This window comes from Bos mutus, chromosome 22 (genome assembly GCF_027580195.1).
Source record: "Bos mutus isolate GX-2022 chromosome 22, NWIPB_WYAK_1.1, whole genome shotgun sequence".
NCBI lineage: Eukaryota > Metazoa > Chordata > Mammalia > Artiodactyla > Bovidae > Bos > Bos mutus.
Window position 1 is genome coordinate 10,631,571 of NC_091638.1, and position 15,990 is coordinate 10,647,560.

General features: G+C 38.7%; 1 protein-coding gene across 19 annotated transcripts in view; it reads left to right on the forward strand.

Moving 5' to 3' along the window:
* The window catches only part of LRRFIP2 (LRR binding FLII interacting protein 2), a 109,156-nt gene that overhangs the window by 59,659 nt on the left and 33,507 nt on the right, over nucleotides 1–15,990 (forward strand). For 6 of the 19 annotated variants that reach the window (XM_070359597.1, XM_070359579.1, XM_070359583.1 and 3 more), the window contains 8 exons: nucleotides 1,677–1,751; nucleotides 3,157–3,207; nucleotides 3,289–3,333; nucleotides 4,173–4,220; nucleotides 4,681–4,737; nucleotides 6,941–7,009; nucleotides 9,282–9,371; nucleotides 15,012–15,056. In XM_070359597.1, coding sequence (XP_070215698.1) covers nucleotides 1,677–1,751; nucleotides 3,157–3,207; nucleotides 3,289–3,333; nucleotides 4,173–4,220; nucleotides 4,681–4,737; nucleotides 6,941–7,009; nucleotides 9,282–9,371; nucleotides 15,012–15,056 — 480 coding nt within the window. The remainder of the gene's footprint in view (nucleotides 1–1,676; nucleotides 1,752–3,156; nucleotides 3,208–3,288; nucleotides 3,334–4,172; nucleotides 4,221–4,680; nucleotides 4,738–6,940; nucleotides 7,010–9,281; nucleotides 9,372–15,011; nucleotides 15,057–15,990) is intronic. The other 13 variants (XM_070359592.1, XM_070359593.1, XM_070359594.1 and 10 more) reach the window with 5 other exon arrangements.

The following is a 15,990-nucleotide window of genomic DNA, read 5'->3' on the forward strand; positions in this document are numbered from 1 at the left end:
TCCGTGCACAGAGGAGCCTGGCAGGCCCCAGTCCATGGGGTCGCAAAGAGTCGGAAATGACTAAGCGACTTGCACTTCACTAACATATGCTAACCCTGGTGGCTAGAGTTAGGAAAGTGTCACACTAAGTTCATTAATACTGTATTTTCATCTATGAATTGCCCTTTGGAGGACTGTACCTTAATAGGTTTAGTGAGATTCTTATAACTTATTTTGGATATTTGAATTGATTTAGTTGTGATATTGGGCTTCCCTGTGGCTCAGACGGAATCTGCCTGCAATGAGGGAGACCTAGATTCGATCCCTGGGTTGGGAAGATCCCCTAGAGGAGGGGATGGCAACCCATTCCAGTATTCTTGTCTGGAGAATCCCTGTGAACAGAGGAGCCTGGTGTGTTACAGTCCATGGGGTTGCAAAGAATCGAACACGACTGAACAACTAAGCACAGTTGTGGTATTATAGGCAGTACGAAACTCACATGTAGCTGTCATTCTGAATGATTGTTTTATACATTTGAGATTTGGGAACTTGAAATTAATTTTCTGGTAGAAACAACAAAGTTTATGATGGCAGAATTCCCATGCTGTCTTGCAGAAAATTCTTCAACCTATAGTGTAATTAAACTGTAGGACTAATAGTGCTCTCCATTCCAGCCAACCTGCTAAATGGCGTTGCTGTGGGGAAAAAAAAATGTCTACAGTGCCCATTTGGGGTGCTGGGAACACCTCTTCCCTGTCGAGTTGCAACAGCACTGGCAGAGGAAGTGCAGCCCAAGCTCCTTGCTAACTCAGGGCTCCCTTGGGTAGGGCTCTGGCCATTGGTGAGGTGGAGAGCGGGGTGGGAACCTTTGGCTGGTAGAAATGAGGAAGGAGGCGAGGATGAAATGGGAGGACATTAGTGAGACCTGGCAGGTGGAGTATTGGGAGCTCTGGGGAGAAGTGAGTCATGGAGCCTCTCAGAGGGTGTGGTGCAGGCGGGTCGGCAGGGCAGGGTTGCGATGGGAGGAGGGCTGTCCCCTATTGCAGTGTCAACAGTGGAGGAGCCGTCTTTCAGTCAGAGGTTGCCTGGGCTTCCTTAACCTTGAGCAAAAAAGATGGCTGAAATTGTTTAGATGATTTCTTTCCCCCCTCAAGCAATCACAGTAATGTAATTGCTTCCCTTAGTATATTGAAGATGAACCTGCCGTAGACCAAACCATGTTTACTGCTCACACTCTTTCTTTGGTAATTTAATTTGATCAGTTTATTTGAACAAATAATGGAAATAGGAGGAGTTTTGAAAAAAAAATAGCTTTAATGATTTCTGTGATGTTTCCAAATAGATTATAAAAGTAGTAATTATCCATTCATCCTGGGTTTTTCAAGGACATTCCTAAGTGTGACATGAGAATAATTCACTTCCTATTTCCTTTCTATTTTATCTGAGGGTTTATATTCTTTTTAAAGTAAAAAAAATAAAAAATAAAATAGCAATGATTTGGTTTGAAAAGTTAACCTTTAATATTAGTCTTCTTTGAGAGACTTGAAATCGCTGTTATTTTGACTTTGACTTAATATAATTCAAATCTTTAAAATCATTGTTTTGGAGAAGGGGTTTGGCAATATCCAATTTTGTCATTGTTGTTAGGTTAACAGCATTTAACCTAAGAAAAATGTGTTTGATTTTGCTTTTTGCAGAGTGGCCTCTACTTTGACCAAAGAAACTATAGCAGTCTTAGACATAGCAAACCCACCTCTGCCTACTATTCTCGGGTTTGTCACAAGATTTTTTGGCTTTATTTGTTTTATCCAACTTTAACACATTTCTAATCCCCTGTTTTGCATTTTGACTAGTTAGGACTAATCTGTGAATGGCTGTGTTTGTACAGGTTTGTGATAACTGAATTCACATTGTCTGTGTGAGTGTATCTTTAAATGATGGTAACTGTTGAATCACCACATTTATTAATGAGTACCATTTTTTCCAATTTTTTAAGTGAAAAATATTTACATTTACAAAAAAGTTCAAAGAATTGTATAGTAACCACCCGCATACCTATACTCAGATTCGACAATGAACATTTTTACTGTATTTCCTTTATCGTGTAATTATCTGTCTGACTGTCCCACTGTGTTTCCATCAGTCCATCTTTTTGGGAAGGGCACATTTCAAAATAAGTTGTAGGCATCAATACATATCACGGTGTATGTCCTTTTACTAAAAGTGTACATGTGGAAATATGAACTATAAGTGTGATGAGAGGGAATGCCCTGGTGGTCCAGTGGTTAGGGCTCAGCGCTTCCACTGCCAGGGCCTGAGTTCAGTCCTGGTTGGGGAACTAAGATCCCACAAGCTGAGCACCACGACCAAGAAAATATGTGATGAGAAGAATGTAATTATGTAATGTGAGAATCTCTTGTTCTTTCAAGGCATTTGGCACACCGTACGTTTAGAACATATTAAATATATGGCACGCAGTATATTTAAAATAATTTAGTTGTCAAAACCTGCATACATGATTTAGTCTTATTTTCCATGTCTGATTGGGCTTAGTGAAAAAGTATTGAGATGACATCAGGAAAAAAGATTTAATTCCTTTTTAAATAATGCTGTGCCTTGTTTAATGCATGGATTCACTGTGACCAGTATAATTTATCTAATTAAACTAAAGTGCTTTGCCCATGGCTTGTTCTGAAATATAGGTTTTCTAATCCACTTGGAAAAGAGTGTTTATAGCAATAACTCAGAGCTCATTACCTGGCTCCCCAGTAATCAGGATAAGCCCATTCGATGTCAAGGAGCTGCTGGTAACTGCTGCGATGTGGCCACGGTTTGCACACTCCCTGTGCCATGGCCCTTGTTCCCAGAACATTTCCTTAGGTGGCCCTCTCATCTCCTAATGTTAATGTTCAAAGACCAGTGGGACTTAAAACACATTTATAGAAAACTGTTCCAAGTGTTTTTCTTTCTGATCCCTTAAAATTGATAGTTAAAGAGACTTCTAACGGTTAAGTTTTTCTCACTGTGTGTGTACTTAGCTGCCTTAAACACTTATGAATTACTGGTGAATTATGGAATATAGAATAAACATAAGCTTTCATGATTGTGAGACCAGTTCTCCCTTTCTTTTCTTGCTTGTGTTTTTTTGTGTGTGTGTGTTTTGTTTTTGTTTCTTAGCAGTCTTCCTCCCTGTACAGCGACCCTCTGGCGACATCCAAGAGCTACAGGGTTAGTACTTCCTGAGGAGTGTGGGGCCTTCAGAGCTGCCGGTTCCTTTCCTTTGGGTTAAATCATGCACTTTCTCCATAGGCCTCCTCCACTGTAAATTCTGGTCTGCTGAGAAGTGCCAGTCTGGTTTGTATTTTCCACTTCCAATGTGTGTACTCTTGGCAAAGCCATTGTCATGGTGCTGACTCTAGCTTGACATCTTTCCTCCAGAATAGCCAAGGACACGTGGCTTTAGTGCTGTGTGTACTGCAAAATGTGCTGCCTGTGCTTATAGTACAGAACTTTCGGGGAGTAAAAATGAGTGTATTCTCCTCACAGTGGTAGATACTGCTGGCTGTTGGTGGGCCCTTGCCTAGAATTGGCTTCCTATAGAGGAGGTGGATTTGCATGGGTTCCACTCCACTTGCATACTTGTGTGAGATGGCTGCCTAGGCATGGGATGTCGTATTTTTGGAGGGGAACAGCTGTGGCCTTGGCCACATCAATACTCGGCTCTAATGAAGCCAGCTGACTCGAAAGCCAAAACAATCGCTCTGTGTAATGTGCAATTTTGAGTTGGTTGCTTTCAGGCTGTTTGTTTTGTTGTGGCCTCTTCTAGTGACCGGGAACCTGAGGCTTTATGCTTAGTTTTATCATGACAGTGGGCAAAGCTTTCTGTACCTCACTTTCTTACCTGTTTTCTTCCCTCTTTTGAGAGAATAAATTGGTAAATGTTCTCCTAATTTCATAACATGATGAAAGGCAATGCTGTAACCAGTGGTGTTGAAATGAAGTGTGAGCCTGAAGCTTTACTGAGGCTGACGCAGGAATTTATGCAGACATAAATGAGTCTTATCACCTCGGGAGGCTGTGCACTTAAACACTGTTCTTCAGCTTTTTTGGAACTGAGTACTTTGAAGAAGTTATATGACTTTGAAAATAACTTTGACGCTGAATGGCTAAATGGCATTTCCTTTGTTCTTCAGGTGTCATTGTATAATGGTGGATTATATAACCCTTACGGTTCTCGGACTGTAAGTCCAAGCAGGGGGAGGTGGCGAGGAGGGTGAGGTGTAGGTGGGCACAGTTTACTTACAAAGAAAAAGCCAGTTAATCGGACCTGTAATAACTCTCCAAGCTGTGACCCATCAGCTTGTCAACTGTGACTCTCCCCCAAGCTGTGAGGAAGCGCCTGCTGCAAAATGAGGCTTCAAGTGTGAAGACAGTACAAGCAGAGAAACCTCTTTTCTGGCTCATTAGTTCCTCAGGGAGAGGATGAGAATAGCGCTTCTCGGGGCACCCCCTTCTTCTCTCCTTGCTCTTGCTGTGGGCTCCTGGGTCATGAGGGTAGGAGCAGTAGGGCTCCAGCCGGGGGAGTAACAGTTACCTTAACCTGGGAACCAGGGTGAGTCAGGTCCAGGGGCACTGATGTATTCCCAGCGGGAAAAGGAGCTGATCATTATTGTAAAACCTGTCTTCTTGGAAACTTTATAGCCATCTGAATACAGTTTTCACTCATCAAGAGCGAGTTCATCCCGAAGCAGTCCTGTGGTGAGCTGCCTGGTCTCTTTGCATGTTCTGTAGACACTTCTGATTGGTTCATTAATCTGTACTCACAGTTCAGAATATTGAGGGTGTGGTGTGTTTCACCCTTTTCTGCATGGGTTGCCATTTTCCTTCAGTACACAAACTCAAGAACTAATTTGTCTGAATTGGTGGTTGCTGTATGAATGTGACGTAGCACATAATTCTTAAATGAGTCTGAATCTACTGCCATTAGAATTTTTTTTTTAATTTATTTGTAACTGTCATTTGGAAATTCTTTTTTTTCCCCCCAGTGGTGGTAATTCAGGGTGTGAGTTAGCTGCCCTGTCCTTTTTCTTTCTCCTTTTCGTCTCTACTTTATACATTGAACCATTCCACTTGCTTCCTAGCCCTTCAATCAGTGGAGTGAGAGAAGAAATGAAATACATTAACTTTTTAAAAATTGCTACGTAAAACACAAAACTGGGATGATTCTAATTACCCAGTCTTTCTAGAGTATTAAAACTTGTTTTAAATTTGTAAACGTAATATTAGCTTAAGGAAAGTACAAAGTAAAAGTCCTCTGCCCCTATTCTCCTGTTTCTGTCCCCCAAATGCAGCCTCTGTTTGTGTATGACGTTTGAACAGTATGCAAGTGATTCATGTATATAATGCTGCTTAACTTGTTTCTTTACTCACAGTATCTTTTCAAATCAGTATATAAAGATTTATTTTATTCTTTTTTGCGGGGGGACATTTAAAAGATTTTAAAAAATAAGTCATGTCCCTTTCTATTTCCACTGAGTGCCTCTTGGGGATTAGTTTTATGTCAGCACATTTTTTTTTAATGGCAGTGTATCATCATTCTGTTAGTGCGTGGGCTGTCCATTTGAAAAACTGCTCCCATTTTGATGAGCTTTTAGGTTGTCAGATTTTTGTTTCAACAGATACTTGTACAATGAACATGCTTATACAAGTATATTTTTGTGTACTTATATGAGTAGATAGATCTGCATGGTAAATTGCTAATCATGAAATGATGGGAACCAAAGAGTATGTACATTTATATATTACCATATTACCCACCATAAAGACTGTGCTAATTACTGTTTTTAATAGAAAATAATGACTTTTTTAGGAAACACCTTGTTATTCTTGATGATGTTAAAATTGGAGAAATTATTAAGCAGTGTCTTAAAGGTCAGCATAGGTTACTTTGTGGAGTAGAATAGGCAAGTTATATGGGCTTTCCTCTGTGTATATGTTTGACTCATTTTTCCTGCCATTTCCAAGTGACATTTATCAAGGATTCCACTCTTACAGTTAACAAAAAGTTATTAAAGGGATGTTTAAGGAGATAAAAGCTTTTTCACAGGAGGAAGTTTAGTTTTAACCCACCTGGTAATAAAATTCCATTTGGCAATTCTTGAGCCTGATGTCATTTTTAGTGTCCCCACTGTGATGGTCCCTTGCCAAAAAAAAAAACAACTTATGGTAATGTTTTTAGTCGAGTATAGAATCTTGTCCTTGTGTGCTGGCTAAATGTGATTTCATTTGCAAGCTGGGCCTCAGAGTTAGTACCCCAGTGATGCCAGAATGGCTCCTTAGTGACGTCAGAATGGAGGCAGCCTGCACACACTGAAGGTGCTGCTGCTGAAAGAGCAAGGGGGCTGCGCAGTGATGTTAGAATACCTCCATGTGCTGCACAGGAGTGAGTAAAGGGCAACAGGAATCATCGTTTCAGTGTCCTTGGTGGTAGGAGATTCTGTGTTTGACATAAATTATTTCATTTGAGAAGATTATTTTTCTCTCCCAAACTAAAAGACAGTGTATTTATTGACTTAATGAATTATAAGATTATAATGCATTGTAATCAGTGGCTCCCAGAGGGCCTAGAAGTTTAAAAAGCATGAGGTCCCTAGCAGGTTTTGGCTAGTAGAGACATGCTTCACCCCCCTTTTCCTTTCATTTAACTTAAAAGGTAAAGTAAATACTATTTTAATCTTTGTGCTCTTTGGAACTATCTTTTGGTTTTGGGTGATTATTCATTATGCCTCAAAACAGCCTTTTGGTTTAATGGTGCTCAGTAGTGGTGCTAATTACAATCGATACTCATAGGGAGCATTTGCGTGTTTCCCAAAGCCTGCCTTCCTGTGCGTATGGTCACGGGAAGACCATGTACCTATGGTGAAACTGCATCTTTGTCATTATCTGCTTTTAATATCCGTAGTTTCTCGACGATGACACCGCAAGCATTGCGTCTTCTGGTTGTGCCAGCCGTGGGCGAAGGGACAGCGTGGTGAGCGTGTTCTGCATGCAAACACATCGAATAAGTTTTAAAATTGCAACACTGTGTGATCACATGAAATCTATTGCAAACTGAAATTTGCACTTGACAAAATGAGCATTCTCTTCAAATTTAGTTTATATGAATAATTTACCTTCAGAAATGTATTCCTGAGAATACATTTTCTCAGTGGGCTGTGTAAGCTTTCCTAATGACACCTCTTATGTGCTAGTCATTATGTACTTGACAGATTTTCACTTTTTATTCTTTGTTGCTGTTTTATGCACATGCATGTATATGCACAGTTCACCAAAAACAAAAAATCCTCAAACAAGATTAATGTTTCCACATTCTTTAAAACTCATTACTATGGATTACAAATCATGCTGCCATTAATTAGTAGTTTTCTTTGCTATGTATTTAACTATTGTTTATATGTCTTTTAAGACCTGTGAATTTTTTGAGTTGCTGATGGCAAAATTTAAAAATATTGTCTTAGAATTCAACTAGAGTTACAGTTGTAAAGGTAAGAAATAGCTACATTAGAATATAAATTATATGATTTCAGGTTATTTTTTTTTGATGAAGCAAGGAATTTTACAGAGAGCTGATGACATTTTTTCTATATTAAGAATTGATTTGAAAATTACATTGAGGAGAATGGTGTGTCAGCTTAGAGCTAAAAGAAAAAAAGAGAGCCCAATAACTGAGAGGCTGTAGAGGCTATAATTCCGTTAAGAAATTAGAAGGCCATTTACTTTGAGTCATGTTTTGTGAAAGATTGTGAACCCAAGTTTTTCTTGGAAAAGGGTAACAGCAAGAGTCTGTGAGCTTTGTTGCCAGAAATACAGTGATTGAACTAAGACAGTTTTGGTTCCTTGGCAAGCCAGGTAGTGCTCATAATCACGGCTGAAGAGGAAAGAACAGTCCCCGCCACCCACAAACACCCTGGAAAGTGATGGAGTGGAAGGGGCAGCGGCTTGGACCGTTGCTCCAACCTATTAGTTGCGTTAATAGTGATTTCTTTCTTTATTATTTTTATTTATTTATTTATTTCTTTAATGAGCATGTAGTAACTATCTTTGTAGGTAGGCTTAATATATCACGTAAATGAACTATCAAAATTCTGAGATGGTGGGTACCTTTATAGTATTATATGTAAATTTAAGTTGCATTACTATTACTGCAAACAAGAATACTATTGTGTGATCATCTCAGCTCTTCATAAAACTTTGTATTTGTAAGCCTTAAAAAAGGCATCTTTGTGGATGGGCTTCCAGATTCCTTTCTGGAAGAGAAGAGTTTTTGAGCGAGGTAATCAGACAGAGCCGAGGTAAGCAGTAGCTGATGAGTGAGGTAACAAATGTTCATTGATTAAAGCAATTATCCTTCAATAAAAAGAAAAAAATGTTCATTGTCTTTTAATTCAACAAATGCTTATGGAGTGAGTACCAGTTATATATGAGGCACTGTGTTAATTGCTGGGAATAATGTGGTATGCTACACAGGCCAGATTACTGACTTCATGGAGCTTACATTCTAATGAAAGAAATAGGGGAAAAAAACTGGTAAAGGAAGGAACAAAAGGAGAAAGTAAACCTAGAGACTGTGAAGAGAAAAAGCAGGTGATATGATAGAGGACATTGAGTGGAGTGTGTGTCCCTTCGGGATGGGGTGATCAGAGAAGGCATCTCCAAGGGAGGTGAGCTTTGAGCTGAGAGTTCTTAGGCCAGTGCCAATGGCTAAGGTGGGAAGAGACTGTTGTGTTTAGGAAACCAGAAAGACGCCAGTGTAGTTCCTTCATTGTTTTGTTCTACAGTTCCTGGTCCTGAGAAGTATGAAAAAGAGGAAACTGTGGAAACTGGGTAAAAGGCACAATAAATACTCTGCAGGTAGTTGTGCATTCAGCATATATGTGCTTAACAGAGTCGACAGCTACAATGCATTAGACATTTGTGGAAAATAGTAGAGGCTTTAGGTAAATGCTGTCCTAGAATCCCTCGTGGTGAGGGTGATGCTCCTCTTCAGGCAGTAGATGATCTCTGTAGCATAGAACTCTGACTAAAATTAATAAGAGTTTATTTTAGGGAGCTGTGATGTCATTTTGGAACCCTTTACATTTCTTTCTTACCTTCTTGAGTAGGTAATCACAGCACTTCCCTCATTTCATTTCTTGATACTTTATCACACAACAAAAAAGGTTTCCCCTCATATGACAATGTTCTTATCGTTTTCTTCTCTCTCTCCTTAATGTTAAAGCATCTCATTTTCTTCTAACTGAAAGGTTTCTGCCGCTGATTATTTTAGCCGCTCCAATCGTAGGGGGAGCGTCGTCTCCGACGTGGATGACGTGAGCATCCCAGATGTGACCAGCGTGAGTGCAGCGCATGGGGACCCACTGTCTCAGGCTTGTGACTAACAGCTAATACAGTAGCTATTTTAAAATCAGAATTTAATTTATTTGAGTACACTAGCATTGAATAGTTTTTTGTTTTGTTTCAAAATGTATACATTGATATGTTCTTATTTTTTTAACAATTTTTCCTATGGAAATTTTCCAGAAGCAGCCCAAACAATTATTGATATTTTGCTAATTTTGTTTCATCTGTTTCTTCCTCTTTCCCTCCTTTTTTTCCCAGAATTATTTTAAAGCAAGTCCCGTACATCATGCCATTTCCCAATAAATAGTTCAGTATGCCTCTCTAGTTAAGAACTTTTTTCTTATTTATTGTATCAGACCTAACAAAATGATAAAAAAAAACTCCTTAAAACCATCTAATACCTTTCCCATATTTAGATATTCCTGATCGGTCTTAAAATTTTTCTTCTCTTTTCATTTGGTGAATCTATAAATTTTTAGGTGGACTTTGAAGGTTGAACAATAAAATGTGCTACTTAGTAAAATGTCACTAATTAACCATAACTGGGAAGAATCCGAATGGATGTAAACATTTGGATTGTGGCGTTGTCTTTGAAGAAGTGCCTGCCCATAGCTTTCACTTCATTCTGTGTGCTCTGTGCTCAGTCATGTCCAACTTTTTGCGACCCCATGGACTGTAGCCTGTCAGACTCCTCTGTCCATGGAGTTCTCCAGCAAGAATACTAGATTGGATTACCGTTTCCTCCTCCAGGGGATCTTCCCAATCAGGGATCGAACTGTGTTTCCTGAATCCCCTGCATTGGCAGGCAGATTCTTTTACCACTGGGCCACCTGGGAAGCCCTCACATTCATTGGGAGCTGCATTTAGGAAAGAGTGTCCAGTAGAAACGCCTGGAGGCATTTACCTTAATGAAGGAACCCACAGCAACAGATGTCTGCCTGCCTGGTATTTCTAACAGCCTGATTTTCTGTCTGTAACACCTCTCTGTTGCTGACATTAGTGTTGTTTTTGTGTTGTTTTGCCCTTGAACCAACAACTGCTCTAGTTATCAACTCTTTGAAGCAGATGAGGCAGAGTTTCTTAACAAAAAATTAGACCCTTTTTTTAATGAAGAGACAGTTCTTTACATTTAGCACATCACAGATTGTATTTAAATAGCTACTTCTGAATGGCTTATCCTAGAAAACAATTCCAAGTGTGGTCCTCAAGTGTTCCAGATTGTTGGCTCTCAGAGCTGGCTGAGCAACAGCCCCTGTCTTGGCTTTCATCAGATCAAAGAATCTCTTTGCACCCAAGTTAGAAGACTGGCTCCCAGGTCCTTCACCTGAAATATTGCCTATTTTATTAATTTGCTTATTAACCTGTTTTTTCATAGATATAATCAGTTTAATTTATTATGTACACCCTTTCTCTTAAAAACTTTGACTCTGTTTAGCACCTAATGTGATGTCTGAGTTACTGGTTAGGTCCTCCTTACGTTTATTTCTTCGCAGTTTATTTTAGTAACTTATACAGAAGTGAAAAGATTGACTTTATTTTTAAAGTCTTCCACTGCTGCTTCTAATCAAATAAAACTCTTCTCCCAGTAATTATTTATCTACACATTTTAATAAAAATTATACATATTTAAGATACATAACTAATGATTTGGATTTGATACACATGTATATAGGCTTCTTGTTGTTAATTTAGTCGCTAAGTCGTGTCCAGCTCTTTTGCAACCGCATGGACTATAACCTGCCAGGCTCCTCTGTCCATGGGATTTCCCAGGCAAGAATACTGGAGTGGGTTGCCATTTCCTTCTTTAGGGGGTCTTGCCGATCCAGGGACAAACCCTGCATCTTCTGCATCGGCAAGTGGATTCTTTACCACTGAGCCACCAGGGAAGCCCCCATGTAGGCTATGCATATGTATATCAAGTCATGCTGTGCACCTTATAACATAAGCACAAGATTCTCCAGAGCGTTAGTTGGTAGACTTGGCCAGCACCCTGTTTTATAGCCTATGAGCCGCAGTGATTTTTTTTTTTCCTGAATGGTTGTCTAAGTACCTATGTAATATCCTTAATTTTGCCTCTTGGCACAGCCTAAAATAATAAAGTTTGTTCAAATGCCTTAATATAATACTCTTATCTCTTGATCACACAGTATATTGGATTTATGATATGGGTAACAGAAGGGTTGCTGCTTGCTGAAAGTGGCTCTCCATATCAGATATGCATAGCTCAGTTATATCAAATCTCCAGTGTTCTTTTAAAAAAGAAATATAATTTAGAACAAAATGCATCTTTATTTCTAAACAACTCTTTCTATTTCTAAACAACACTTTCAAATGACGGTATTAAAATGTATTCACAACTAAAATTGTTTCCATTCAAAAAAATTCCGTTATGTTTTACCATTTTAGTAGGACAAAATTATCGGTCACAGTAGTCATATGCTGAGACAAGGCCAATGGGCCTCTTCATCTGAGAATAAGAAATACCTTTCTTTGAAACAGAGGGTTTCAAAGATTTGACAAGATATGTATTCTAAGAATGGAGAAGGAAATGGCAACCCACTCCAGTGTCTTGCCTGGAGAACCCCAGGGACAACAGAGCCTGGTGGGCTGCCGTCTGTGGGGTCGCACAGAGTTGGACACACATTTTTCATGTGCTAATTTCAACAAATAATCATGGAGTTTGGACTTAAAGAGAAACGATCTGTGTTCTATGATGTTAAGAGCAAAGCATTTTCAGATTTCCCAGACATAGATAAGATAAAAGCATTTATCACCGAAATATAGAAAAGATGACAGTTGACACTTTGTTTACTGGTTGATAATTTGAAATTCTTGAAAGCAGCAGTGAAGTTTGCCATCATGTGCTCTTCTTTGCAGATTAACACGAATGTAAAATATTAGAAGCCTGTTAGCTAGCTTTCCATTTCCAACTATCAAGGAAACCCTTTACTCGATTGGAAAAATACGTATTTAATTATTTAGGAATGTAATGACGTAACATGTACTTGAAAGTTTTTGAGAATAGTAAGCTGTCGTCAGTACTCATAAGCAAGTTCTGAGGTCTTTACTAATGATTTATTTTCAGTCTTCTTCTCTATCTCAGTTTAATTTGCTTGTTTTACAAAATTGTGACCATATAGTATTATATATAGAGCCTTTGTTTTCTGACTTTTCATATTACTACATTATTCATTTTTTCTGTGTTATTCATAAACAACAATTTTCGAAAAATCAGCCATAGTCACCATGTTTTACATTAGATCCTCAGACTTTATTTATCTTACAGCTGCAAGTTTGTACCCTTTTACCAGCAGCATTTCCTTCTTTTATACCTTAGCATATTAAAAATGACTCCATTTTATTCTGTTTAAGACCCTTTCCAGGGTCTGGTGGAGTCTGGGTCATCATTTTGAACACGAGCTTCTTGTTGCAGTGCAGCTCTGTGGACCTCTTGGGCATTTAGAATACCAGGTTTCAGCTCGCTTTTTGTCTAAATGGAAGGCTGGCATAATGCAGCACAAGGAGGAGAATTGGGGAGTCTCTGGCCAAGTCGCTGCAGCCAAAACAACCGGGCTGCGGTGGGGCTGCTCTCAGCGCTTCTGCTGCTCCGCAGTCTGAAGCTTGGCGCGTGGTCAGCCTGGGTTGCGGCAGTCCTGTCAGAGGAGAGTGACAGCAGGAGAATCAGCCCTGTGGTCGACTGGGTCACTCATGCCCCCTCTGAACTGTAAGATTTCGCTCAGGTGTCTGCCTGTTAAGAAATGGATGGGTTGGGGGTCATTTGTTTGAGAGCGATTTAAGGGGACAGAATTTCAGATGGACCTGGAAGATTGTTTCTGAATGCTGCCTGTTTTTCTTTTTAACTCATTAGAAGAGAGTTGGAAGGTACTCTAAGGAGAATAAGGCAGTCTATTTAGATGTAGTATTTCTTTTGTTCTGAGGAATAACACGTTAAATATTAAGCAATATATTTTTACTAGTATAGACATGAGGAAGGTAATTCCTTCTTATGGCAGTATTTGCCAACATGAAAAACTATTGTTACTGCTTGTTTAAGACCCTTCATATGTGACTTTAAGAAGTCAAAATGAAGTAATGTCCATTCTTTTTTAAGGGTATTGTAGTAAGAAGCAGCAAAAATAATTCAAAGGCTAAGACAGGATTTATGTTCTGATTTAGTACTTATAGAAAAAGTTGTTTACTGAGACAGAAAATGAACATGATAAATGTAATTTTTAAAAAAAGAAGACTTTCAAATATGAGGAAGTTAGAGTGAAGTGATCTGAACTGAGCCAGAAATAATGATGTTTTGTGTTTTAATAATTAACTGAGGACAGTTTTCAAATCTCTTCTCTAGATTGGGCTGAAAGGATTATTGGTCTATAAGTTAGGGTCTGGGTATGTTTTCATTCAGTTAAATTTCTCTGTGATTTTTTTTCTCCCTAGTGGTAATTGGGACAGTATATACAGGTAAATAATGGGAAAAAATTGACAAAACTCAGATCTGGATCCAGCTCTGGGATTTAGTTGTTCATCCTTCAGCAAGATCTAAAATTTCTCTTTCCTCAGCTGTACAGTCAGAGTTTTAGGCGAGACCTTTAAGGTCCTTCTCTTCTCGAAACACTGACGGAAACGACCATAAGGCCTGTCTGTGAGAGAGGATAGCTAGTTATGCCATCTCCAGACAGTAGGATACTACACAACTGTTAAATGAGGTCAGCCTGTAGGCGCAGAAGAAGTGTAGTTCATTTATTCACTCATCTGACAAGTTCTCAGTCCTTCTGTATGCCAGGTGCTATTCTTGGTGTTAGGAATACAGAAAAGAACATACAGACATGAAGTTTACATTAAAGAGAGAGATAAGATACTAAATAGATTAATAAGTATCATGGGGTCAGGGAGTGATAAATGCCATGAAGAAAAATACTTTCTCTAATCTCTGAAACATGGTGAGGGAAAAGAGAATACATGGGATGTGCTTGGGACACCACTGTTAGAGTTTTGTAAAGACTTGGGAGTAGATTGCCCTTGAGGGAAGCACATGCCCTTTGTGCTGTCTGATTTTCTTTTTTTAGATACTTGTGCATATATTAGTTAAAAAGCAAAAACCAGAAGCATACAACCAAATCCTCGGACTGTGGAGAATGTTTTTGAGGATACATTTAACATGCTGTAGTCCAGTCTGAGCTTTTTTGGCTAAGTGTGCTAGCCTTATCTGTGTGTCCTGTGTACTAATAATGTAATAAAGTTTATTGGCTTTTGGTTTTATCAGACTTTTTCTTCTGACATGTATGAGTATTTTTGTGTGTGTGTAACTTTTGCAATGCTAGAGTTTACATTTATATGTAGTTTTCTTTTAATTGTTTCAAATACCATGAAAAGAAAAATCTATGCAAAAGTTCTAACTTTTTTCATAAGGATAGCTTGCTTACGCTGTCTTCCTTGAATAAGAATTGAAGTTAACATCTTGTCTTCTGTGTCCCAACTTTTATTTCAGTTTTAGTATGTTTACTTTTAGGATCCAAATATCAGTTGAACTTGGAGAACTCAAATGGTGTCACTTCTTTTTTTCTTCCCCCTTAAAAAAATCAAAAGGCTCAACATCTTTTCTGATTTTTATCTCTGTTCTTTTCTAGTTGGATGAAAAATCTGATAAACAGTATGCTGAAAATTACACAAGGGTGAGTATATAAATTCCTAAAGAAATTAAGTTCTCGAGGTCACTAGCTTACTTTCTACTACTATTTTATTCTTGATTTTACAACAGTTTAACTCATGGAGTTACTGTTCCTTTCTTCATCTACTTCCTGTCCTTGACCCCCAAATTCCTCTGCACTTGAATCATGTGAAGCCTTGGGAAGAGAGGAGACACTGCATTTTATTTCCTTGCATGTCACCTCTTAAACTTGTGGCTGCTCTTTTGATTTTCGGTCCTCTAGAATTTCATCCTGAGAAGAAACCATTACAATGGTTTGCCAGTTCTGTCCAGTAGAAATATAATGCAAGCCACAAATGTAAGCCACATGTGAATCTTCTAGCAGCCACACTAAAATAGTAAAAGGAAACAGATAAAATTAATTCAAATGATATATTTTATTTAACCCCTATGTCCAAAATATTTTAAGCATAATCAACATGAAAACTTATCAGTGAGATATTTTACATTCTTTTTTCACATCAAGACTTCAAAACCTGGTGTGTATTTCACACCTGAGAAAGAACTCTGTGTTTGGAGCAGTCACATTCCAAGTGCTCAGTCACCGCATGTGGCTAGTTGTCTGCTGAACTGTCTGCCCAAATCTCTGCCGTTTATTAATTCAGGAGCATCATCCACAGCTGAGGGCAAAATGCTGTTGCTCTCAGCTGCAGACAGTGTCTCCAGCTTTTATCAAAAAGTGTTAGGAAAAGAAAAGGTTCTAAAGAAGCAGCTTCAGGAACCTGATAATTAGCATACCAACAGAGCATTCTGGAACTGTTCAAAATCAAGCTGTTGTCCTCACCCCAGCGCTGTTTACAGTACAGTAAAGATAAACTTAGAAAACAGACAACTCTTCACACGAACTGTTTCCTTCTTAGTGATTATGAATCCTAGATTCCAAAAGAGTGAGCAAACGC